Source organism: Kwoniella shivajii, chromosome 9 (genome assembly GCF_035658355.1).
Source record: "Kwoniella shivajii chromosome 9, complete sequence".
Lineage (NCBI taxonomy): Eukaryota > Fungi > Basidiomycota > Tremellomycetes > Tremellales > Cryptococcaceae > Kwoniella > Kwoniella shivajii.
The window spans coordinates 466,704-491,905 of NC_085916.1; the positions used below are offsets into that span (position 1 = coordinate 466,704).

General features: G+C 43.6%; 10 protein-coding genes across 10 annotated transcripts; 5 read left to right on the forward strand and 5 right to left on the reverse strand.

Annotated features, from left to right (window-relative positions):
• Positions 1-451: 451 nt before the first annotated feature.
• Positions 452-4,917, forward strand: IL334_006499 (uncharacterized protein; the record flags this gene model as incomplete). Its single annotated transcript, XM_062938201.1, has 30 exons — positions 452-731; positions 866-909; positions 971-1,012; positions 1,071-1,172; positions 1,232-1,270; positions 1,329-1,389; positions 1,449-1,648; positions 1,703-1,757; positions 1,817-1,910; positions 1,966-2,009; positions 2,068-2,162; positions 2,223-2,315; positions 2,374-2,431; positions 2,495-2,558; positions 2,676-2,719; positions 2,774-2,855; positions 2,928-2,934; positions 2,991-3,041; positions 3,104-3,168; positions 3,218-3,233; positions 3,289-3,357; positions 3,409-3,653; positions 3,707-3,717; positions 3,779-3,870; positions 3,925-4,045; positions 4,100-4,189; positions 4,276-4,484; positions 4,553-4,621; positions 4,694-4,795; positions 4,849-4,917. 30 exons carry the CDS (start codon positions 452-454, stop codon positions 4,915-4,917), a joined length of 2,613 nt encoding a protein of 870 aa, XP_062794252.1.
• A 489-nt stretch (positions 4,918-5,406) lies between these two features.
• On the forward strand, positions 5,407-7,103 carry IL334_006500 (uncharacterized protein; the record flags this gene model as incomplete). The annotated part of the gene is made up of 6 exons (XM_062938202.1): positions 5,407-5,436; positions 5,583-5,692; positions 5,795-6,080; positions 6,241-6,667; positions 6,745-6,966; positions 7,039-7,103. 6 exons carry the CDS (start codon positions 5,407-5,409, stop codon positions 7,101-7,103), a joined length of 1,140 nt encoding a protein of 379 aa, XP_062794253.1.
• A 1,375-nt stretch (positions 7,104-8,478) lies between these two features.
• Positions 8,479-9,492, forward strand: IL334_006501 (uncharacterized protein; the record flags this gene model as incomplete). Its single annotated transcript, XM_062938203.1, has 1 exon — positions 8,479-9,492. One exon carries the CDS (start codon positions 8,479-8,481, stop codon positions 9,490-9,492), a length of 1,014 nt encoding a protein of 337 aa, XP_062794254.1.
• A 1,169-nt stretch (positions 9,493-10,661) lies between these two features.
• Positions 10,662-10,934, reverse strand: IL334_006502 (uncharacterized protein; the record flags this gene model as incomplete). The annotated part of the gene is made up of 1 exon (XM_062938204.1): positions 10,662-10,934. One exon carries the CDS (start codon positions 10,932-10,934, stop codon positions 10,662-10,664), a length of 273 nt encoding a protein of 90 aa, XP_062794255.1.
• Positions 10,935-12,366: 1,432 nt separating this feature from the next.
• On the reverse strand, positions 12,367-12,942 carry IL334_006503 (uncharacterized protein; the record flags this gene model as incomplete). Its single annotated transcript, XM_062938205.1, has 3 exons — positions 12,367-12,506; positions 12,580-12,597; positions 12,657-12,942. The coding sequence occupies 3 exons, from the start codon at positions 12,940-12,942 to the stop codon at positions 12,367-12,369; spliced, it is 444 nt and encodes a 147-aa protein (XP_062794256.1).
• A 381-nt stretch (positions 12,943-13,323) lies between these two features.
• Positions 13,324-14,464, reverse strand: IL334_006504 (uncharacterized protein; the record flags this gene model as incomplete). The annotated part of the gene is made up of 4 exons (XM_062938206.1): positions 13,324-13,452; positions 13,507-13,580; positions 13,646-13,922; positions 14,054-14,464. The coding sequence occupies 4 exons, from the start codon at positions 14,462-14,464 to the stop codon at positions 13,324-13,326; spliced, it is 891 nt and encodes a 296-aa protein (XP_062794257.1).
• A 694-nt stretch (positions 14,465-15,158) lies between these two features.
• Positions 15,159-16,280, forward strand: IL334_006505 (uncharacterized protein; the record flags this gene model as incomplete). Its single annotated transcript, XM_062938207.1, has 3 exons — positions 15,159-15,521; positions 15,593-15,834; positions 15,899-16,280. The coding sequence occupies 3 exons, from the start codon at positions 15,159-15,161 to the stop codon at positions 16,278-16,280; spliced, it is 987 nt and encodes a 328-aa protein (XP_062794258.1).
• A 725-nt stretch (positions 16,281-17,005) lies between these two features.
• On the forward strand, positions 17,006-18,525 carry IL334_006506 (uncharacterized protein; the record flags this gene model as incomplete). Its single annotated transcript, XM_062938208.1, has 9 exons — positions 17,006-17,256; positions 17,363-17,459; positions 17,556-17,670; positions 17,757-17,796; positions 17,884-17,918; positions 18,012-18,088; positions 18,176-18,275; positions 18,348-18,421; positions 18,490-18,525. 9 exons carry the CDS (start codon positions 17,006-17,008, stop codon positions 18,523-18,525), a joined length of 825 nt encoding a protein of 274 aa, XP_062794259.1.
• A 297-nt stretch (positions 18,526-18,822) lies between these two features.
• On the reverse strand, positions 18,823-20,868 carry IL334_006507 (uncharacterized protein; the record flags this gene model as incomplete). The annotated part of the gene is made up of 5 exons (XM_062938209.1): positions 18,823-18,867; positions 18,947-19,229; positions 19,308-19,814; positions 20,032-20,106; positions 20,222-20,868. 5 exons carry the CDS (start codon positions 20,866-20,868, stop codon positions 18,823-18,825), a joined length of 1,557 nt encoding a protein of 518 aa, XP_062794260.1.
• Positions 20,869-21,484: 616 nt separating this feature from the next.
• IL334_006508 (uncharacterized protein) lies at positions 21,485-24,454 on the reverse strand (the record flags this gene model as incomplete). Its single annotated transcript, XM_062938210.1, has 11 exons — positions 21,485-21,526; positions 21,590-21,680; positions 21,752-21,879; positions 21,940-22,181; positions 22,247-22,546; positions 22,628-22,963; positions 23,016-23,275; positions 23,330-23,515; positions 23,570-23,893; positions 24,086-24,146; positions 24,208-24,454. 11 exons carry the CDS (start codon positions 24,452-24,454, stop codon positions 21,485-21,487), a joined length of 2,217 nt encoding a protein of 738 aa, XP_062794261.1.
• Between the last annotated feature and the right edge of the window lie 748 nt (positions 24,455-25,202).

Genomic DNA, 25,202 nt, shown 5'->3' on the forward strand with positions numbered 1-25,202 from the left:
CTTGGCAGGTGATGATGCATGTGGTCCTTTCGATTTATACAGAGCCGTGGTTTGATATTGGTTGCCAATCGTGTTCGACTCCCTTGAGGTCCTCGTCTTCTGTTGTTCGTTTGTAATCCACTCTGAACAACATTGATGCTTTCAATCGATATCACCCATATCCTCTTCGACATTTCAATTCGAACGCGTCAAAAGGTCATTTCATGTTGCTAGGTACGCGTTTGAGGGTGATCACAGATTACGTAATCTGGGAAAAGCCCACTCGTGTGACCCTGTGAACTTTGAACGTGTGAACGTGGCTATGACGTGTGAAATCATCCCGGGAATGAAGACCGCCAAAACAAACGATAGATGAAGAGGCAACATAGAGTTACATCTCTTCCTGCCTTCATAGCCATCCATCGCTGAGTCACTCAGATATAAGGATAGTGTCTCGAGAGGCTTTGAAGCAATGGCAACACCAATTGCAGACCATCATTCCTCGAAGAAGAGTCCTCATGTCACCTCACATCCATTCTCAAAACTACGTTCGAGAGTAGATCACTTGTCTTCGGACCTATCAAGATTGGGAGTAGCGTTAACGACCACGTTAAACCCTAATCACAGACATGACGAAGCATGGGAGAAGGAAGTAGACGCGAAGATTGAGGCTATAAGGGATGGGCATAGATTTAGAAGTTTCGCAGGGGAAAGAGATGGTAACGTTGTCAAATGGCATGTTGATGGCCATGGTAAGTTGCGATACCCATCTTTGCATATCAGTGAAAAACGGAAAAAGAGCCAAACGCATGGAACTCGTCTGACATTGTACTCCTGTGGTGTCTGTGACTCATTCTCGACCAATTTGCTGACTGTATCGCGATAGATTACTTCTGGGCAATGTCAGAACTGATTGATCAAGCCAAAGAGGTGAGTGATACACCTAATCCCCTACTTTGAAACTGCCAGGCAAAGCTAACGGTCTTTTCAGTGCATCATGATTCTCGATTGGTGGCTTTCACCGGAGTTGCAAGTACGTTCATCCGTACCGCGGACCCTATATTGTGTATCTGGCTGATACCTACGAATAGCTGCGAAGACCAGCAGCTCTGTTCCCCGAATGGAGGCTTGATCGACTGATCAAGCGAAAAGCAGAAGAAGGAGTACGGGTATATGTTATGGTGTACAAAGAGGTCAGCTAAGCATCCTGCCCAGTCTATCTAGTATTGAGGCTCATTTCATTTCTGTTCAGGTGGATTTATCAATGAGTTTATCTTCGAAACATACCAAAGTAAGGGATTGTCTACATTCCAGTCCTCGAGCCTCGCTAAGTCTGTATTCGTTTTTAGCATGCCCTTGAGGATCTACATGAGAATATTTGTGTTATGCGGCATCCTGATCATAGTGGAGGTGAGCTCAACATCATTCACTTTCTTACCTCGATGCAAGTCCGCTAAACCTTGACTTAGGTGAATTGGTATACTACTTCTCGCACCACGAAAAGCTCTGTGCCGTCGACAACAAATGGGCTGCTATGGGTGGATTAGATGCATGTTTCGGTAGATGGGATACTAGAAATCATCCTTTAGCCGATGTCCATCCTACCCAGTTCTACAAATCTCTTTTCCCAGGTCAAGATTATAATAATTCTAGAATTATGGATTTCCAAGTGAGTCATTATATACTCTTCTTGCCCTTGCGGAGACTGACAGAAGGTGGATAGACTGTGGATAAGTTCACGAGTAATGCTCTCGCTATTCAAGAGGCTCCCAGAATGCGTAAGCTTATCCAGCTGTTTGATTGAAAGAATTGGTAAAACAGCTGATCGGTTATATAGCATGGCACGATGTTTCTTTGACTTTGATGGGACCATCTGTCGTTGATCTAGTACAGCATTTCTGTGAAAGGTGGAACTTCGTGAAAGGTATCAAGTGAGCCTTTTGAGAGGAAGCGTCAGGCCCGCAATGCGCTGACATGGTCATGTAGATATAAACATGATCATTTCTTCGATTGGCTTGCTTTACCTTATCGTGAGCGGAGATATCTCTTAAAACAAAAATACCTAACTGATTGTATCTCGTCAATCAGCTTGGAATAATGTTAGATCCCGACACGATGAAGAGCACATTATAAAAGACAACGATTTCAGAGCTCATCACCCCCACTTGTCCGAATGGAAAGAGGTGCGTTGACAGATCAACATTTAACCAGACAAGAACAGCATAGCTGACGGAGGGGTATAGCGTGGAAGACAATTCTTCCATCCTTATCACTTCCCGCCCTCCGATGCGCCCAAAGCTTCAGAACCGGTACCTTACGGAACTTCTCGTGTTCAGGTAAGGAAAGTTCACACTCCGAGTCGGGCCCTCGCCTAATTTGCAAAATTATGATTAGGTTCTTCGGTCAGCTGCAGATTGGAGTCATGGTATCCTGAAAGAAGATAGTATTCAACGTGAGTCATGTCTTTTCAGTGAAGCAGACTTCGAGAGGTTGGAGCTGATCATGAAAACAACAGAGGCGTACATCAGTCTGATTAGAGAAGCCAATCATTGTATTTATATCGAGAATCAATTCTGTAGGTCACCCTTCTACTCATTGGCGTTTGAATGTGGTTAAAAAAGCTAACCTGTGGACCAATCGTAGTGTAAGCTTTGTGGCCTTCGCAGAAATACTACTTTACTGAACATGCGTATTAGCATCTCCTCGTGTAAAGAAGGACAACCGGTAAAGAATCTCATTGGTAAGCTTTTTCAAATTCTCATTGAACATGAAGCTGATCTTAAATCGAACATAGCCCTTGCATTGGCCCAAAGGGTCATTTCTGCAGCTAAAGAAGGCAGGAAGTTCAAGATTATCGTGCTTATACCAGCTGTTCCGTGAGTATAATCGCACGATACGGTCGAAAATGTTATGGGAGATAGTACTGATGCCATATCTCTCGTGTACAGCGCTTTCGTGAGCTGGCTTGAGAGTCTTGTGAGAAGTGACCAAACGGCTGACAAAATGAATAGCCGGGAGATATTCAATCGCAGTCTGGGTTGAAAGCAATCATGGAGGCTCAAGTAAGTGGGCAACGGGCTTTGAGCCTGGCTCCATGGAGGATACAGGCTTACACGTAATGTAGTACCGGACTATCAACCGTGGTGGAGCTTCAATCTTTGAGATGGTCAAGGAAGCAGGATTTGACCCGTGAGTCGGCGTGGCGCTAATTGCCATTGGATGCTGACTGGTTTCTTAGTATGCAATACATTACTGTAAGCAGTAGTTGGCTTGGGGGTTGCCATGCAGGCAGGCTAATAGGCGTTGCAGTTCTGGAATTTGAGAAGTTATGACCGTATCAATAATCCTCGACAACGAATCAAGCGCATGGAAGAAAAGGTGGGCTGCTGTTAATTGGTATTTTGGCGAACACAGCTAACTCCTCGGTAGTCCGGTGTATCATTCCATGAAGCTCAAGTTGCGCTCGCCAAAGTTTACGTAGGATCTGATGACGTTGGTGGTGGTCAAGACGAGACTGTTAATATTGAACAAGCACATGATCAGACTGATAGTGTTGATCAAATTGGAAAGAAAAATACTGTTGAAAAAGCTATCAAGCTACCTAAGACCATAGATGATGCCAAAGAAGTCATCGAAAGATTCCAAAATGGCAGAGCTAATGACGATAAGCATGTGTGAGTGGACCGATACCGCTTCAGAAATGCTCAACTGACGACGCGTTGAATAGCTCTGACAATGGTGAGCTTGCTCGAGTGATGGTGAGCGTGTAGTGTGAGGAAACTAATTACTGCTATCGCAGTCGGTCAACATGCGTTCCAAGACAAAACTTCATTGATGGATGAACACTGGGATGGAACAGAGGAGGAAGAATTAGCATGCTATGTATCTGAGGTGCGCTTTCTACTTGTCTCAGCTGATCAGCAGCAAGCTGACAATTGTGTGCAGATACTGTATATCCACAGTAAACTTATGATTGTGGATGACAGAAGAGTGATTTGTGGAAGTGCCAATCTGAATGATCGAAGTCAAGTCGGTGATCATGATTCTGAAATCGCTATTGTGATCGGTGAGTTGGCCATTTTGGACCGCAAATTAGTGGCTGATGGTCTCGATATGGTAGAGGATTCCGATATGATTGAGTCCATGATGGATGGAAAGAAGTATATGGCTTCTAATTATGCGACAACCTTAAGGAGGACATTGATGAGGGGTGAGTGGATATGCTTTGAACACATCTGCCTGTTATATCTGTCGAAGAAGCCGAACAAAGCTAATGTAAGCTTTGTTCTATAATAGAACATCTTGGACTTTTACCACCTCAACCACCATTTGATTCTGCTGAGCATCCTAATTCAGCAATGCATCCCGTACCCGAACCACACGTTTACGACTTCGGTTCAGCAGAAGATAAAGCTGTCGAAGATTTCCTAGGTGATGATTTCGAGAAGCTCTGGGTTGGTACTGGAAGAGGTAATAGAGAGATCTTCGAGAAGATCTTCAGACCTGTAAGTCTACTTTTCATCACAATGACCGAAAGGCGATCAGCTGAGATTATGGGGGTTTTCTCAATAAGGTGCCAAATGACTCGATAAGGAATTGGGAAGATTACAAAAAATATTTAGCTCCAAATGCTGGTATTGCTGTAAGCCTTCGTATAATCTTCCTGCGAGGTGAAGAGAACATGTAGGCTGATTTGGTGTTTGACTGGATATAGACTGGTCACGTAGCAGATAGGTCTTTGTCATTACAGGAAGTCAAAGAAGGTTTAAGTAGAATCAAAGGTCATTTAGTTGATATGCCATGTGATTTCTGTATTGTGAGTTTTATTGTGTTGTGGAATGGTTTAGCCTAGCTGACATGGAATCATAGGATCTCAAATGGATGACCGAGGGTGATTGGTTATCTGTCAATTCATATACCTTAGCTTTGTATGTTTAGGCGATAAGAGAATGCAGTTGGTCGGAGAAAACGGGGAACGTCGGCGAATGTACCGGATCAAGGAGTCTTTTAAGAGGGAGGGAAAGAAGAAAATCTGAAACTAATCTTTATCATGATTAATTGTACTCATAGCTAGTAAATACATGCGATGTATCTATGTCTGTCTATGAACGCATCTTGAAATCCGTCAAAACCACATAGAAATGCATATTCTCGTATCGGAGAGTGTTTGTGATGACTATGGCCACGTGGTAGATATCGGGTATTCCCAGAGATCGCTTTGTCCACTTTGAATGTCCACTTTTCTAGTTCGATACTACAAAGACCAGCTACCTTGATGAAGTATCAGCACTTATTGCCCTCGACCCTAACACCATCATCTGGGGATCTTAAGAGCAAATCCGCGCATTCTGCTGGTTGAGGAAAGTATAGCTGAAGAAACAGCAACACATCCTGGAGTTGAATTTCAACCGATTGGTTTCAATAACAATGGACCGAACAACGGAAATTCGTCAAGCGGTATGTCCAAGTTTTCTCTACCTTTTCCACACAGTCCTCGTCTTAGTGGGCAGACTTCATTGTCTGTTGATAATTATGTCCTACCGGCTGCGGAAACATGATCTAATGCTAACCTGCAAAATCATGATTCTGTCAATCGCCTATAGTCCAACGCCATCTTGGATGAAATGATAAATGATTTGATATTGACTACGGCAATGTCAGCTCATAGGGAGATCAAAAGAGGTAGAGCGATATGTGGAACTTGTGGGACTAGGTGTGTAACTCCTGATTGACCTGAGTGACTCCAGATCTTGTGAAAAGAAATCCTTGATAAACACTCATACATGCTACGAATCGCTGACTACCTGTGATGCAGATGCCGCACACATCTTCCACTCCCAATGCCGACCACTTTGCAAAGTCAGAATGCTTCCTCTTCATCATCGTCATCGTTGTTAGCTTCGGCACATATGAATTCAGCACCACCATCTCGTAATCCTTCACCTCAACCTACAGTAGATGGTCAACCCATACCTAGAACCGGTGGATATACCATAGGTCCAGAAAAGGGAACAGGTGGCTCAACAGGCATAGGTAGTGGAAGTGGGAAAATCGACGGGAATGGGAATGTCTTTTTTGAATGTTTGGTTTGTTCAAGATCTGTAAGTCTTGTCCATGTATATCTTCCTGTGACTGGTTTCGTGATACTTGCAAATCTTCATTGTTCCTCCATGGAGAGTTGAACGACTAAAATATCAAGGTTATTCAACCGACGGCAATTTCATGTCACGTATATTGACTAATCCCCTTTTTTATATATAGGTCGCTTCAAATCGATATGCACCACATTTATCATCGTGTCTCGGACTGAACGGCTCAACGCGTCGTGGAGCAGCTAGATCAGCAGCTGTCAAAGCCCGCTTGGGTACAAATGATAGATCATCCCCGTCTCCTTATGTAATGGGGTCAAGTAAAGGTGATGGTGGAAGTGATAACGGTGATTGGGAAAAAGGAAGTGATGGGGATGGCAGTATCAACGGTAAAAAGAAACGAAGTAAGTCGCATCTTCTCTACAATATGGCTGAATATGATATTTGTGCTGACCTCGAATTCGGTGTCGGTGTCGTCGCTAAATCAGAAATTATACCTCCTCCTCCTTCTTCTTCATCTAAAAGAGGTAGATCACCAAGTAAAGTTCCATCAATCAATAAAAAACCCAAAATCGGTTCAGCAACTACTTCAGGGACCGGTAAGTACCTCTTTCATGACATGTTCTCCCTGTCCACATCATGATCGTAGGACTGAACATTTCTTGTGTTTCCGCAGCGACACCAACACCAGCATTCAGACAAGCATTGCCACCTTCCAAATTATCGAGACCACCCACTAATCGTCCTATCGAAATATCTCAATCACCAAGTTCATCGCCCGAGAAATCCATCATATCGATTACAAGTTCAGCTGGTACGGGTCCAGGTATGACAGGAAGGAAAACATTACCTGGTCAAGGCCAGAGTCAAGGTTTAGGTTTAGGTGATTTGAATGCGGGTATGTTTGTGTTACTTAGATTTATTTAGCGGAGGAAAAGTCGTGTGCTCACAGAAAATTTTCTCTAAATAGATCCCATATCGATACCCACGGGTGGAGGAGATGATAGCAGTGATGGAGAAGTTGACGATTATTGATACCTTTTACCCTATGTCCATGATATATCCAGTTCACCTCGTGTATGTAACACTTATCTCATGTTTATCGCTTCTCATGCCACTCAGGCTCCGTCAGAAACGAGCTGGTCAGTAGTTCCAAGTTGTTCTTGGGAGAAGCTCTCAGAGGCTCGTTCACCGCATACTGCCGTGAGATGGAAAGGATGAGATGTTTATACACGATATGAAGTCAATACAAAATAACGAGAGATGATCTTTCTGTAAGTCCACGTCTATTTCTGTGATTTACCATAATCACTCGAAAAGGAGACTCCCATTGAGGGAAGGTATTCTGGTTGAGACTCGCCTGAAAAGTCATGAATGTAGATGTAGAAAAATTTCTTACTGCATAGCAGAGGTGGATCACTGGTGATCACCGTCGCGCACCCCAAATCGTGCCACCTGGGTCGGCTTGAAGCTTTTTGGCCCTATCGTGACGCAGCTTACTGTCCGAGATTCGCAGGTTGATATGTTTCGTGTATGGTCAGCCGAGCCATTTGACCAGCAGCAAACCTCGTCAAGTATTGCTTATCCTCTGATGTTTCCCTGACTCTTTTCAAAAACGATCACTCTGCTTGGTTCGATGATCATTCTAATGATGCCCTGGAAGTGGCAGCCTTGTCCAGCCAGTATGTCACTGCTGATCTCGTATCCGCCACTTCTTCATTGGGCTTTTTCTTCTCGTAACTGTCCAAGTTTCGATAGACGTATTCTAATATGTCGTTCTCCAATACACCTCGGTCGGGAATACCTTCGTGTGCCAAAAGAATTCAAAAATCCAAGCCACACCGAGCTGCTGACCGAGAATTAATCTGATGGCTAACCTATATCTTCCTTTTCCGTTTCATCCGCTGTTGAGAACGCATCATACATTTCTGCGGAACCTTGAGTCATCTCAAGAATAGGCTTTCCGTCCTCGAACTCGGGACAGCAGTGGGCGAGATGTCTGAGAAACAACTGAGAAGCTGTTACCGGATGTTACTCGTACAATTATTGATTCGACAAATTACGCATAGTCTTGCTGATAAGGATCCCTCGCAGCTGGCGATCTGTGAAGCAGCTTGACACGTGATTTATCCAATTTGATTAGGACACAGTCTCAGCTTGATAGATGCACTGGGACATCGGGAGAATTAGACGTGTCTGTTCCGATAAGGGCATTCGGCGGTATCCGAGCGGGCTGTTTTGGCCACTCTGCATGTCTTTTCGCTTGGCATCCTCGCATAACACCAACTGATCAGTCCTTGATGAGGTTCCTTAGATATACAGATATACAACCATAGATTGATCATACAACATCAATGAGCATGATGCTCCTATCATTCGGCTAGTCGTTGATTCCAATTCGAGCTATAAGATGCGCAAAATCCTTTCCAACAGATTCTTCAAGCGTCGTACAGATACCGAACTTTCCAACACCGCCTTGAATCCCAATGTACCAGCCGACTTGTTCTCCCTCATTGTCACCTTTGTATCTGATCAACATACCCTCTTTGCGCTTACCTTGACCAACAAACACTTTAACCAGCTCGCTGCTCCCATGCTATATCAAGAAGTACGTTTAAGTCGACCTGGCGCTTTCAAATTATTCGTCAAATCAGCACCTGCTCATCGTAAACAATCCGTTCAAACCCTGGACTTAACCTTTAACGTTCGATGGCTTAATATCGATTTAGAAAGATTGAAGAAGAAGTATCCTGTTAAGATAGCTGAATCGAGATTGTATAATCTCAAGAAATTGGTGGTGATTTCAAAGGGTGCTGAAAGACATTCGAGAGAGATAGGTAATACACGATTCACAAATCATTTAATCACATTAGTCATTCAATGGATCAAGATATTTTGTCCAATAGAAGGACCAAATACATTTAGAGGAAGACATTATGGACAAGATGGACGAGAAGGAGAAGTCCTATGGGCAAAATCACCTTTATTTGAAATGATCAACCAATGGAGTAGGACTGAACATGTAGATTTACCGATCATACCCCATACAATCACCTGGGGGGGTCCTATGGAGATCTCTGGTCTCCCTCACGTGTCGGGACCATTACCGACAATGAAAAAAGTCACTATGCATAATTGGAATTCTGATAGACTGCACGAGGATGGCTGTTTACTTGCGGAATGGCTGGATAGTTTGGAAAATGAGATTATCCTGGCGACGGAAGATAATAAGCTTGGACGAAGGGTTTATGATGGAGAAATGGATCAGAGAGTCATCCTGTCATTGCGAGACCCGATTTCCACTTATTCGAGGTACAGACTTGAAGACTGGATCAAAGATGATGAGGATAGGAGCCAAGTGTACAGGATAGACAACCAAGAGCAGACCTTTCAACCTGAATGCGATATTTGGGATGTAGAATAGACTGATTGAATCTGAATTATTCGCAACGTTGTACGTGTTTTGAGATACTTTTCAATCCCTCATCACGTTTCATCCAACATATAAAGTCGTATTCATGCATGTCAAATACAATATCTAAAACGCTTCATCCCGATCTTGTCTCGAAACGTTCCTCCAGATCTTCTCTCCGTCTCGACCTCGAAACCTGACGATTTCTTTTGCTACAAACATGGTGTATCTTCAAAGTACTAGCTGGGTCATGCAGGAACTGCCATAATACAGTTATAAAATGATGATCAGATGATGCGAGGCAACTGACCTCGGCAATCATCAAGTGCGTCATGGTCATGGAAGGAATGTGATGGGATGATGCGTTTTTATTGATGCATCAAGGATTATTGGAGATTGAAAGGGACGTCATGATAGTGATCAACAAGGTCCATGCAGGGGTTTCCTGTGCATTGCCCCATTCAAGAGATCGTATAATCGCCGAAACTACAGTACCTATATCTCCTTCCTGCATATCCTTTCGACCCATTCTTCGGTTTTTTCAAATTGTCTGTCTCTCTCATCAAACTCCAATGTAAATATTTCCGATGAATTATGAGCTGAGATCCATTCTGCGATCATGAGTTCCATATCTGGACGAGATAATCGCTTAAAACACAAAACAACCTTACAGTCTAAAACATTCCGGTTCGTTTGAGAAATATCTTCAATCCATTTACTTATTCCTCTCCTTTCCCTGGGATACAGACAGCCGAAATCGAATGTCGTTTCTAGAATTTGATTGTTCCGCAGCAAAGGAGGTCGTAAAGGTGATCTGATGGTACAGGAATCACTCTGAATGGCAGGGAGATCGAATGTTCTCATATTTGACCAGAGAACTGATTGATTGATGAATGTCTGTAAGCATGTCATGTCCATCGGCTTGAAGCGGTTGTCTACTAAATATCTCAATCGGACGTGAGATGGACCACTGAGATCTTCTTCAAATAAAGTGAAGAGGACTATCGACAACATGGTGAATAAGTCATCGGCTTCTTTTTTCGCTTGAAGAAGTCGACTGGACTGCGTGAACTCTGTATCGGCTTTTAATGTTATACGTCATCTGTAGCATGCAATGTTCATAAATACCATCTCGCATGTCTTTGCCAATGCAACATTTCGCTCGATGAATCCTGATTTTTTCAGAGATCTGACAAGAGTTTGCCTTGATAATTTTCCCATTCATGCCTTTTCATCATGTATCTCCAATCGTCAACGCTTTCAAATCTGTCTTCAATTGTTGGAACTTTTATCAAACCTTGATTCTCTTGGAATCTTAGTTGTTCAAGACCTTGAGCGATATTTGATTTTGTTTCACCTCTAATTTCCAATACCAATCTTTTCCCCACCCTACTTCTTTTCCCTTTGTTCACTTCCCACAGTAGACCCGCAATGGTAGGTTTCGTTACTGTCATCCCCGCGAATGATAGATATTCAAGTACTTGTAGTTCCAAATGAGATAGTCTGAATCCCTCATTTATCGCATATGCTGTTAATGGTAAATCTAGAGTTATGATAGATGTGAAATCCGATAAGAAAGCGAATGGATACCTAAACGGTGGATATGGGTCATCGACAAGTCTTTGAATGTTTAGTCTCAATCTCAGAACAGGAAGGTTGAGAGGTAATATGTCGCCGGTTGAAGTGTCTTGGTCCTCTTGAAGGAGATAATCTTTTCATCCAGTTTTCAACTAAAAATTGAAGTGAATATCCTATTTCTTTCCCTCCGAATCGCTTCTGTTCTTGCAAAACGATCCACTCTTGACCTCTTGTGATAAGATGCAGAGTCTCCCGATCGCTTAACCAACGTATCGTGACTTTAGGTTTCCATCCAAGTCGCAAGATATCTTCCTGAACTCGGGAAGTGACCAGAAATTCACATTTAAGCGCAAATCGATGTGTTTGACTTTATTTCTCGCATTCGGACGATTCAGGAATGTCACCAAACTCGCTGGGGTATGTAGAATGACTGATTCTTTGAGACGATTGGTTGCAAGTTTGTTGGTATATCTGTTCACCGAAGCTAAAGTACAAAGGGTCAATTGATCAGCAAAGGGGATCACCAAGGGCAAGAGTTCTGGGAAAAGTGAAGGGGTAGTCGAGGATATTGTCGAAGAGGTCAGAGTACGTGATGATGTTGACTCTTTAAAATTGAATGGCTTTGGTCTCCTACGATCTGGCAGAGAACGGAACATACAGTGTACATGCTCACATGAAAGCTAAGCTACGTTTCGAAAATGAGAATGAAAAGGACATCTCAAACGTTGAAAGTCGAACAAGAGTCCGGTCATCATCATCTCATCTCGGGCAACGTCGAAATAACCAAAATATGTGTTTGGGAAAACGGAGCTATCATATCTTCTGACTGGAGGTGAATCAACGAGAATGGTCTACGTGTATACAATGCTTTGCATGTGAGAAAACAGATCTACGGTCATATCTCTTTCACTCCACTTGATGGTACCCGACTCAACCTCTACCGTTCAATGCGTTCAATGCATTTGTTAAACGGTTCTTGACCTCATTCATGGGATTTGCCTTTCTTTCTCGTCGTCGCCTTCGCCTTCGCCTTCCTGCACAGCCGATACCGTCTTGATCAGTAATGGCCCCTTTGAAAGTGAAGGAGCACAAATCCTGCACTTACGCTCACTGTAGGTTTCGCGGGCATAACAGGTGTCTCCACTCTCGTCATCGGGATCCGAGGATGTATTAGAGCGACCTAAGGCTAAAGTCAGCATAACAACTACGATTGATACGAGAAACATGCCCTCACCGGATTCGGCATAATACGCTTTTCTGGGATGAGCCGGAGCAGCTGGGCAATAACATGATCAATTCAAAGGGCATTTATGGAGCTATGAGAGGAGTTGAACTTGCAAGTAAAGATCTCAGTACCATTATCCGTAGACCTGAGGCTTGAGCTAGATCGGGACTCATCGGAAGTGTGGTTTGAGCTAGATGAGGAGGAGATTGATGTCGAGGAATCTCTATTTGTGAGAGTGGAGTCTATCGCACTCGAAGAGGTGTATCCTGCCGAGTCTTTGCTGTCGTTGAACTTACCATGGCTGACGCTTCGATCTTTCGATATTGCGTGTCAGTTGGCTTGCATTTCCCTACTTGATTCACTGTTCACTCACATCGCGAAGGCCAAAGAGATTCAGGCATCGTATCTGTTTCGCTCCTAGTATGGGAGTCAGAGGTAGAGCTATGATTGCTAGTGTCACTTCTCCTTCTACCACTGAATCCATTTCTAGGCATTCCATGAGCCGAGATGTCGGTTGACAAAGAAAAGTCATACGAAGATTCATCAATAGGTGTTTTCGGGGTCTTGCGCTTTTCTTGAAGCTCTCTCAGCCTCTTTTTCTTCCTCTTCTTTAATTCATCTTCATCTTGGTTTCTTCGAAAGAGATTAGCTAGTCCCATTTTGCAAGCGGATTAGATCACATTGACTTTTACTCGACTACGAGAAATTTTGGAAGCGATTATTAAACGTTTTCGTCTTTTATGTGATGAGATGTAATTTGAACTCAAGACAGAATGAATACAGCGACCATACGTCCCTTGACTTTACTCCTGATCCCCGGTCTACAGGTAGACGACATAAAGGGAGTGGTATAGCGTAAGAAATCTTTTTGAAAGGTTCACTATCCCATTACAACCCTTTGTTGAGTCTGGTGTTCAAGTTTTGAAAACGAGATTGGCTCATCTCGCTTAGAACAATATAATCGCTGACACATTTAGATAATCATGTGGTTTGTGACACATACATCATATTGTGATCCTCTAACGCGAGCAAAAGCCTGATTATGCTATGACTCCTACAGGTACACTTTCTGTCCGTCCTTCATCTATATTCCGCAATGACTGTTTGAAATCATCGACATCTTTATCTACTCTAGCTTCGAGTTCTTCGTTTTCCTTTTCCAAGGCGAGCTTGAACGGTGGCACGATTAGCTTTTTCTGCAGGAATCGGAGAAAGGTACTCACCACTTTCGCCTCCAGGGATTCACCATCTATTCCCAATCCTTCCCAAGGATCATATTCTCCATTCGGTATATCCTCTGATACACATCACGATACCAGTTGAGTGCAGTACTAATCTTATTTGTGGAGGAGTTTTACTTACTGATGGACTCGGGACCGAACACTTCTGCTAAGACCTCGTGCCTTTTCCTATATCTTCCCATAGCGATTTCTCTTGGATCCAATTCATCCAATGCGTCTGCCCACGGCTCTACAGGTTCCAAGGGTGCTGAAGGTGTTGCGACGATTGTAGATGGATGAGGATGTGATTGTGGTTGCGGTGCGGAGAGTGCGTGTTTCACATAATGTTCTTGATTATGAGGAGGTTGTAGAGAGTTAGTTTGACGGGCGATCATTTGACTCGCAGCGGATGGTCTTCCCTGTAGTATGGTAGCGAGTCAGTTCTCAAGATACACAGCAGTGTCAAATTTATGAGATTGAGTAGATACGAAGTCTAAGATAAGATATGTTCAGGATGTGAGGGGAAATAAAAGTAGACTAGTGCACTCACTGCTCCTCGCTTCTTCCTTCCTGGACCACTTCCAGTTCCATGACCCTGACTTGCGATTTGTTGCGCCTGTGCTTGAGTTTGCGCCTGAGCTTGTGCTTGAGCCTGAGCTTGCGCTTGAAGCCTTTGCATGTGTTCCTGTTGTAATTGGGGATTCATAGCATACATCTGAGCAGCTAAAGGATGATTCGAAGGTATATGACCCATATTTCTAGCAGGACCGCCTGCACCGGAAGCAGCACCATATTGACCCATATTCATCAGTTGTTGTTGCTGTTGTAAATAGCCTTGTCTAGCTAACATCGCTATGTCAGGCGGATTGACCATTGATATTCCATTCGCATTTGGATTCTGAATATTCGGGTTATGTTGTCCAACAAACATCGATGATGCGTTTTCCGAGGATTGGTTCATCTGTTGATTCACTATTTGATAAGGATTCGAGGGACTAGGTGTATAACTCATCCTCACGTTGATTGAAACGAATTGATTTACTTCCAGTGTATGTTGAGAAGACGGCTGACGATAATGAAGATGTTCTATATCATCAAAAGGATGATGTCACGTAGATATTTGGATGAATTGACAGGATGAGAATGATCAATCTGTACTTTTTGTTGATGTTGGTATTGGAACATGAACGACTGGAAGAAGGTATGATTACGTAAATATCGCACCGTGCTCAATCAATGTACACATCCATGTTTACTTTGAATTGACTGTATGCATGATATGATGATAGCAGAATCGCAATAGATGGCCGTTTCACACAATGTATTCGCTCTTCTCTGAAGTGCCTGGTGCAGAAGATGTGATTGAGATAAAGGCAGAAGATATATCGCTCAGACCATCAATTGCGACTGTGGCTTGAAAGGTTTCCTCGCCACTTGAGACTAACCGATTACTATAAGTTGATTAGGTGCTGAAGGGATATTTTGCTATACATCTGCTCATCATTTTTCTGCTTAGATATACGACATTCCCGCTTCAATCTACGCAGGTTTTCTGGCTGTTCAAACCAGGAAGATTCACGGATTGACATTAACATAAAAAGACAATAAGTAAAGGAACTATTACCCTTACTTTGTAAATCAGTCTGGTAGTCATTATGCCTGTTACAGAGCGATCTCAAGTCCCTCAACCTCCTAGTCATCGCTCAGATGTGATTTACGACACCCGTATACTGGTAGGAGATGTATCCCTTCATTCCGTTGTACCAACCACACTCACCAAGCCTCAACAGCAACGACTGAAGAGCATCATTCGGGAGTCAATGAAGGGCGATCATAATAGCGGGAATATCAAACAGGTATCTGATGTTTGGATAGACGGTATGACAGACGACGGAGGTAGTTTCTTCACTGCTAAAGGGACGATCAAGAGCATCGCCCCGAAGTCGAACGGACAAGCAGGAAAGGATGAAACGGAAGAAGAGGTTTTAGTCTTGGTACATGAGCCTAGACATGTCACAGTGAGTGGGAATTGATCTAAATCTGGACCCCTTTCTTCCTGATATTCTCGCTGAGCAATGTGACCCTGAAGCCTACAGCTCATCAGCAAGAATGGTCTTATGGCGAGACACCCGCACCTTCAAGAGTGTTATACCTTTTCCATCCCCCCAAACCTCCTTCTGCGAGTTACGTTTCAACAAACTTGAATTTAAATGCTTGGGAATGGGTGGAGTCAGCTATGGAAAGCCTGGAAAGAGCATTTTGGGGTATATTGATGCCTTCAGTCAGTGGAGTAGTTGGAGTAACAGAGAAAGTAGGAAACGGTTTCGCCAAGTAAGTTCTTCTTCACCCAAGTCAGCGTACGACCTGGGGCTTACGGTTTAAAAATGGAATTTAGTATCATCAATATCCTTCCTTCTCCCGCGACTTTATCTTTGGAGGGTACAGTAGCTTGGGAGACGAGTACATCGATCCAAAATCCGACTGACCCAAAACCGAAGAAAGAAGATCATAAATCGACGTATAATTTTTCAGCTACTGCTTCCCTTCGAAAAGAATTTCAAGCTAAGAAACATCTTTATGACCAAGAAACAATATACACACTTCGTATGCCACCTAACGCGGTCAACGGGGATAGGTTGGATATCGGTCCCACAGCTAAGCCGGTTCATGTAAGGAAGAGATCCGCTATACCTCAGTGGAATGATAATGTTGATGATGGGAGGCATGATCTGGGTTTAGGACGGGCAGTAGGCATGGGCATAGGCATGAGGGTATAATTGATGAAAGACGATCGGTGTCATGGCAGTTTGCGTGTTTGGTATTCTGCATATTTAGCTGTCTTGTTCATGTGAGTCGGATTTGTATATATGCTAAGATGTCGGAGCCAACGTTTCAGTGCCAATCAACACGTCTAGCTTAGGTTGTCTTTCGTAAATAGATGCTACATGAAATGACCCTTGAAATTATTTATTATCCAATTTAAACTTTCACAATTCGGCTCGTGGATTTTGGGATTTTACGTGAACTTGAGAATTGTAAACATGATATTTTCCCTATGGACGTTCAGGCACTTTGATGCCAAGTATTTTCAGTATTATTTGGGGGTTACTACCATGTTTTATCGGATGAGACTTTGTTGGGAATCAAATGAGTCACAAACAGGCCTGACCAAACTGTATTTGTGCATAATTGCCATAAACACCATCAGCATAAAGTCCGAGCGGAGGAATGCCAGAAAGATCTCTATGTTGACTTTGCCTGCGGACTCGAAGGGAGCGGAAGGTCTACTACCACCGAGATCAAGTCAATAAAGTTACCTGTGGCTGATGGTAGGAGTCCTTGTTTACATGTTTCCTTTCATGCTTTGCCGTCGAGTCAAGCTATGGCACATGTATTAATATACTTGAATATCAGTATCTTTACCTCTCTGTGATATCTGTTTTCTCATCATCCTGATATCGTGCTACCTACCACATTCAATAATCGAACACAATTGAAGGAGATGTTGAAGATCCAATTGACGGCCTTCCTGACGCTATTACTTTTGGTACTGGTCAATGCTCAATCTACGAGGACTAGAATCGAGCCTGTTCCAAGAAGAAATGATCTCTTGACATCTCGTACACTTAGACGATCATTATGCAGGACCAATGCGGAGTGTTTGAGGAAAGGGTTACCACTTTTACGGCCTGCCAAACGATCTTCAACTACAACACACGCTTTAAAACCCCGGCAATCCGCTGATTCTACTACGTAAGTATTACTGTCAATAAATCTACAAGAGAACGGAAGAATAGATGGTTTGACGATGGGAGAGTAGCTGATATACCGGGAATCTTTTTGTATTGATCTCTCTTAGGCAAACTGGTACGATACAAGCGTTTAATACGGATGGTAATAGTATCGGTTATGTCTCTCGTAATCTCAATCCAGGTGGGGGATACGATCTCACAACAGTAGGTTAAACTTTTCATTTGAACTTTCACAAACAGCATTTGTGCTAGACTTCCAGAACTTCCAAGCGATGAACTGATTTGAGATGTGTATCTCAGAGTTCTGATGATGCCATATCATTATCGTTCTCTTCTGATGGTACCAGTACCGATCCTTTCGATATAGTCATTTCATCTGACGATCGACAAGGGAATTTCCCCTATCTTGGATTTGGTAAATATATCTTCGTCCCTGTCCCTGGTCAAGCTGAAGGGTAGCTCGATCGCTAATATATCGCCTTGATTTTTTTTGATATTAAGCTTTCAATGGTAGTCCAGCGAATATGGGAACTGACAGCTCGTGAGCACATCCTTCTTTGCACCAAAATTTCTTTATGAGGATCAATGCGTAATAAAGATTTGATCGCTTATGGAGAAAACCTTTTAGTAAGTTCGCTCTTCTTGTCGGAGTGTCAGCTTCAAGTGAGTAGATTTCCCAGTTTCTTCACCAGATAATCCTGATGAGCCCCACACATGAATTCGTCTGTTACTGACATGACCATTGGAATCTGTTAGACGCTGGGCCACCTCTTGAGAGTGACGATGGATCAACTAATACCGAGACGTTGTATGGAGGTGTGGAAACAACGGTAGTAAGTCCATCTTTTTCCTGTTATAGATTGTAAAGAAGAGCAGACAACAGGGAAGATTTCCCTGCATTGTTGACAAACTCTTCATAGTTTCTGTATAATTCAGCCACTCAGACTCTGACCAGTCGATGGTCAAATACAGATGGTAATAAGGTAGATACAATATTCTTCTATGCCTCAGAATCGGACTGTAAGTGACACTTAATCAAGCTTTATTGTAGATAAACAAAACATCTTGTACTAATCTGAAACATCATAATAGACGGATTCGGAATCGTCGCACCGGACAATTACGCTGCATTCAAACAGGATTTTGATGTCAATCAGCAGATAGTTGTGAGTTCTAATTGATCCTCAACCGCTAGACATACGAAACTGATTATCAGACCTCGTTTCTTATATAGACTTTCAAGTTCGTTGACATACCTACTAAAACGTAGTCCGATCCTGCGCTAGCGGAGATCTCGTAATCTGGGTTTTGCCATGGATTTGATAGTATTTCTTCGAGAAGTCGCAAAACAACTTCTTCGCCTGCTTACAGCCATCCTTCCTAATTGTTCCTACCTTTCATCTTGGGATTTTGGTAAGCTTAATATATACCCTATCACGGATAATGTACGTCTGGAGGTTCCGTTGCTAATCCGCAGTTCTAGCAATCGAGCTGTATCCTGATTGTAACGAAAATGCATGACATTGCATGGTACCGCGGTATATATATATATACAATCGCATTGGACTTAAGGTCGATTAATACCTTGTTTTCTCAGGTTCTCTTCCATCATCTAGATATGAAAGGAATTCAGTATATTATTAGCATCATCTTTCCCATAGTCGATTATGAACGAGAGTGTGGAAACTTACCTCTTTGAATTGAGTGATGATCATGCCTTCTTTCTTTTCTTTTTCTTCTCTTTGCAGTTTCAATATAGCTCTCTTTTCAGCTTCGTTGATGACTTGATTTTCTTTTCTCATTCGAACGGCATTCATACGTTGATGTCTTGATCCAGACATGACATAACCTGAATTTTCGAATTTTTCAATGATGTTTGCGTCCATACCAATTTCACCTCTTCGTGGGATACGTTCACCTGACTCTGCATATGCTGCATATGCCTCTCCTTCTCCCGGTCTCATGTTTGCGAACCTGAAGCAGAAAAAGACCGTCAGTACTCCACATCGTAAGGGAATATGAGGTCCAGCAGGCTCAAGGCAGATTACTCACGCATGTCTATCCATCTTGCCTTGTCTTACTTCCGAAGGTAATTGAGGTCCGATCTCATCATCACTGTCGTCGTTTACAACTGGGATGCTCTTTATTTCCTTCTCGGGTGATGCCTTTTGATAATGACTTTCTACCCTTTCTCGATCTTTTTCGGTCGGGATGAGAACTACCTCACCACCCTTTTCGACCCATTGATCTGCTAAATCGGGTTCATCATTTTCATCCCTGATCTCGCTCCTCGACTTTGACTTCCTCCTCTTCCTTCTTCTCTCTCTGTCATCATCACTATCAGAGACGCTGTCATGTCTTTTTCTTCTTTCCCTTTCTTTCTCCTTTCGACGTCGTCGTCTTCGTTCCTCTTCTTCTGAATCGGTTTCTGAAGATGAGGCGTCCGAGTACTTCTTGGAAGATCGATGTTTGGATGACTTATGCTTTGATTTTGACGATTTTGACTTTCGGGCTGCTTTGGCTTTCGCTTTGTTCTTCTTTCGTTCTGCTTCAATTTCGCTATGTGCATCGAGCACCGAGTCAGCCGGACCGCGCGAATGAAAATCACAGAGCAGTCAACCCAACATGAAGCTAAAGTGGGTTGAGGGGGAAGAAGGGGGAGAGGGAGAAGAGGGGGAAGAGGGAGAAGAGGGGGAGGAGGGGGAAGGATAGGATGGATGAGAGCGAAAGGTGTTGAAGAGGGAGCAAGACGGTCGATTCTGACTTATCGACTTACTCTTCGTCTTGATAAGGTCTTTTAGGTGAATCAGGCCAGATTGATAAAGGGTTATTTTCACGTTCCTCCCTTCGTCTGTATATCATAGGTATAGGTCAGCCATCGATGAGAGATCTCAGAATTATAGTCAAAAATGTTATGTGCTGGTCAATGGGAGATCAAGCTGGGACTGAAAAGCCTTATAACTTACCTTTCGAAATCCATATTACCGTTAAACCTATTCGGTGGAGGAGGATTCTGCCATCCACCTCTTTGACCGGCACCGGAGCCGGCACCACCTCCCATTCCATGAGGAGGACCATCAGGTCTCCACAGAGGAGGAGCAGGTCCACCTGGCAAATCATCTCTTCTTCCATATCCATATCCTTGACCTTGGGCTTGAGGAGGAGGTGGACCACCTGGAGCCGGAGGAGCGGACAGATCGTATGGTCTATAAGATGGTGATGCTCTTCTTGGTCTTTCATCTTGATTAGATCTTCGATCGCGACCATCGCGTCCGTCCCGTCCGTCCCGTTCATCACGTCTTAATTCATATGATCGGAAAGCTTCTCCGTCCCTGTCCCGTATCCTATCGTCCCCCCTGTCTCTATCTCTCCTATCACCATCCCTATCTCTTCTATCATCTCTGGTTTCTCTTCTGTCATCTCTACTATCCCTTTCTCTTCTGTCGTCTCGTTCTCTGGATCCACCTTCGTCACCTCGTTTACGTTCCATCAATTTCCTTCTTAGTTCCTCTTCCCTGGACCCCTCCCCATTTCTATCGCTTGAAGCAGGAGGAATAGGAGGATGGGATCCTCCTGGGACCAGCCTCATTCTAGATGGATGTACAGTGGCCATTTTGAACTCGCTTGAAGTGACAGATATTGCAAGTATGGAGCAATGAAAGGGAAAGGATATATACAAATATTGATATAATTCGCAAACAAGTTCAATCAGAAGTCGAGCGGCGGAAAATGGGAAGGTCAAAACACGTGGAATTTTCACAGTGGCAAAATCTGAAGGAAGTGGCAAAAAACGATAAAGCAGTTGAAATCTACCGACAGGTTTTAGTGTAAATAACTGGTTATTATTGCATCTATGAAAGAACGTATCTATTCATCAAGTCATCAAGATATCGTGAAAGTTTCCAAAGCAGAACACGTCAAGTATAACGCTCTGTAATTTATGTATGTATACTTTGGCATGGAGCAAGAGACGACTTCAAGTCATCTTTCCCCCAATTAGAGATCCAGATCTCGTTTTTTCCCGTTACCGTCCGAGCATATGATGAAGATAAGTAGTATTAAGACATGACAGAATGATTATGACCAGGAATGACAGTGTTTACCATCGCAAAAAGAGGTTTCTCTGATAAAATGACTCGGGTATATACAACAAGAATCCCAAAAAGAAGAAATGCGTGAGATGGAAATTAGATTTCGTGAATTTCGTAAAACCAAAGCCTATGACGCGCTCAAGTGGATCCTCGCACTGTACCCATGATCGATGGAGCGGACTAACAAAAGGTGGTGAATCAGCCAGTGATTGTGTGATGATTCCGTGAGAGCGTTTGACTTACAGTGGTCCACTCCCAGAACATGACACCAGCGTTCCAGCCTTTAGCTTTAGCCTGAGTGACACATTTGTGAAGAACGGTGGGATCGACAAAGCTGATCGAAATGACAGAATATCAGCTTCTATTTTCATGAGGCACAGTGGGTTGTATCCACCGTCGACTCACCCATTAGCAGCAGCACCTTCGTCCAATGGTTTACCGATGACGATCTTGTCTAAAGGTAATCCCGCAGAAGAGTGAATCTCGAAGACTGAAGTTGATGGCCAATCGTTTCCAGAGTCGAAGAGAAGGGTCTGTGCAACAAGCCGCAATCAGCAAACGAGATTTCCGAGTATTTGGATTCAGACACTCACTTGACAGTTCTCGTAAACTCCAGTACCTTGATTGTAGAATTGGATATTGTAGAAATCAATTCCATCTCCAGTTTGTTCGTGAATTGCGACATAAGCACCATCGGAATAATCATCCGCAGAAGTGAACCATGGGGCGACAGGAGCGTGGGAGATTACGTATGGTGAAGGAAGTTGTTTTCGTAATTCTCGTTGGAAAGTGACGAGCCATGCTACAGCTTTAGCAGAGTTCATTGCGGGCATATCTACACATGGAGAACTTATCAGCTTCACTTGGTCTTCGGTCGCTGCAGCCCGCAGTAAGGCTCACCTTCGTAGTCGATATCCACACCATCCAAGCCATAGTCTTTAACCCATTGGGCCAATTGCTGAGCTGTCTCAGTAGGGTCTGCTCCGTTGCTAGTTGGAGAATCGGTAGATCCAAAGGCAGACACCATCAAGGCGATGCCAGCATTGTGGTACTCTGTGATAACTTCCTGTCTAGTTGTAGAATCCAGTTGTTCCCAGAATTGAGCGTTATCAACAGCGCCTCGATCAGTCATCCAGAAAGCTAGAATGAATCGGTTGAAGTTGGATAGGACGTCGACAGAAGGCATTTCGTATAACCATTCTATCCGTGAGTGGATCAGGTAAGCATTAATTTTATCTATCATCCACTTGTCTACTACGTGCATTGTCAGGAAAAACTCACCATCCGCGTAAATCACATAATGAGGTGCATTGCTGTATGATCCTGAAGACGAGGAGGTAGTGTGATTGCTGACGCTTGATGCCTTGGAGGAATAAGCAGACTCAGTCGCACTGACAGTTGCAGAGCCTTTACCACCTTTGCCGGAAGATGAGATGGATGCAGATTCTTGACCCCATGACGTTGATGCAGAAGCGGTGGCATCGCCTGACCAGTCATCCCAAGCGTTAGAAGTAGTAGTGGAAGCGGGTAAGTCGTCGCTAGATGATGCAGATCCAGATGCAGGGGACGAAATTGTGATCGACGCAGAATCACTACCATCTTCCCATGATGAAGAGGCTACGTGAGTCTCGTTAGTGCATTCTCAAATGCCCTGAGTCCCATCACTCACTAGAAGCGGCCCAAGCAGAAGATGAAGATTTGTGTCCTTTCCCGTGACCATGATGACTAGAAGTAGCAGTTGCAGTCGTTTGATCCCAGCTATTCCAATCTTGACTAGTAGAACTAGCTTGGTTTCCCCATGAGTACCAATCGGTTGTTGTGGAAGATGCTTGATCATCGCCGTCTCCAGCCCAAAGCTGACCGCCGATGACGGAAGTTGTAGCAGTAGCTGAAGTAGTTGCAGTGGCAGAGACAAGCGAGCTATCCCCACTGTTGTATATGAATCAGTTGTGATTGTGATTAAACATGGCGAAACAAACTTACGAATCGTCATCGTCTTCGTCACATTCCTCCCAATCGTCGTCGTCGTCATCGTTGTCATTCCCTGCATCGCCTTCAACGTACAAGGCACCTCCAGCGGCAGAAGCGGTAGGCGCAGCGGCGGCAACGGCAGTAGTAGTGGGAGCAGTAACGACAACGGGAGTGGCTGAAGTTGCGGATGTATAAGTACTATCAAGAGAATGTCAGCGAGACAGAATGGACGAGGAGGTTCGTGTTGCTTACCTATCATCATCGTCTATCTCATCACAGTACGGTAGATCCTCGTCGTCTTCATCTTCGTCAGCCTCAGTCTCGTCTTGGTCGTCATCGTCATCATCGCATTCTTCATCTTCGTCATCCGCTCCTTCGGTGGCAGAAGGTTGAGCGGCAAGATTGACGTTCGTTATTGATGCTACTTCTGTCGAAGCTGACCTCGCTGAAGATGTCGCAGTTACTGGCGTTGTTATGGAAGCTATGAAAGGAGGTGAAGAAGTGGCGGATTCGTTGGCGTCATCGTTCTGATCTACAGACCATGTCCAAACGCATCCTGTGGTGAACAGACCATCACTAAAGCGTATCGAGGTCAGCATCGGTTGTTGGCTCCACACTTGAATCAATACGGCGACGCTGGAAGGAAGCAGATATTCAAAGGGGTATACGGGTATGTAAAGCCATGACCAAGTGCCAGATGACAACTGCTTCTCAAGGACATCCTTTTCTTCCATCAATGATAGAATTGGGCTTGAGAATCGTACTTACGAGCAGATTATGTCTGTACCAGTACAGTTTTGTACGAAATTCCATTGATCGTTGTAACATCCTATGAAAATCAAGTTTTACGATGAGTACTAAATCTGAAGACAAACGACTTAGTCACTTACGTTGTAATTCCGTTCCAAAGCATTTCCAATTGCCTAAAGTACATTCTTCTCTTTTCTCTATTATAGGTGGAGAACTAGACTCAGGACCAGCTGATGTAGGGTTACTCTGAGAGGAAGCAGCAGCTCTTGCGTGATGTCTTCTATGAGCACCGAATCTGTTATGAGGTCCAGCCGCATTCACAGATAAGAGAGAAGTCAGAGTGATGAACGCGTAAAGCGTGATTGTCGTTGTCGTCGTTGAATACATCATAGTGCTTTTTCCCCGTTAAGTTTCGTTACTGAAATACGTTTCGTTTGGTTATCGTATAGATAGAATACTAAGGTATGACCAACGGACGTGATATTGGTTGATTTGGATGTACTTTATACCAGATGAGATATATCGAAGGAATGCTATCTATTCGTTATTGTTCGTTTCGTGTCCATCAACGTGAAAAAGTGAAACTGAAATCAATTGAAAATATATTTCTTCTTAGCCTGCCAAGAAAGAAAAGAATTGGTGAAGGGGAGGTACTTGCTGTATAAGTACTGAATCGAGAAGGAGAAAAAAACGATATCACTAGGATATGTTGAGATTCGAGGAAGAAATGAAAAAACGATCAGGAGATGAACAAAGCGAGTTGAACGAAGGGAAAAGAAAAGTTGAAGCAAATTCTACTTTTACTTTACTATCAACTAGTCGTTTGACCTGATGATGATTATGATCTGAACGGTGGGGGTGTGAATAATAAAGAGGTGTCAAGGGGCAAGGGGAATTCCGAACGAATGGCGTTTTGTCTCCCTCCCCTAATCAGAAGTTTAGATCTCAGTGCAGTGAAAAAGGAATGAAGGGATGTGTGCGATCGTCATACAAAACGTTCTAGGATATTTTTTATTGTTACCCTTGTGCATCAATTCAAGTGATATAATTGCGGATCAATGCACGCGGAGACGGGAGACGAGGGGAGTCTCCAGTCGCCAGTAGTGCGATTGAACACATAACATGCTGTGTAACC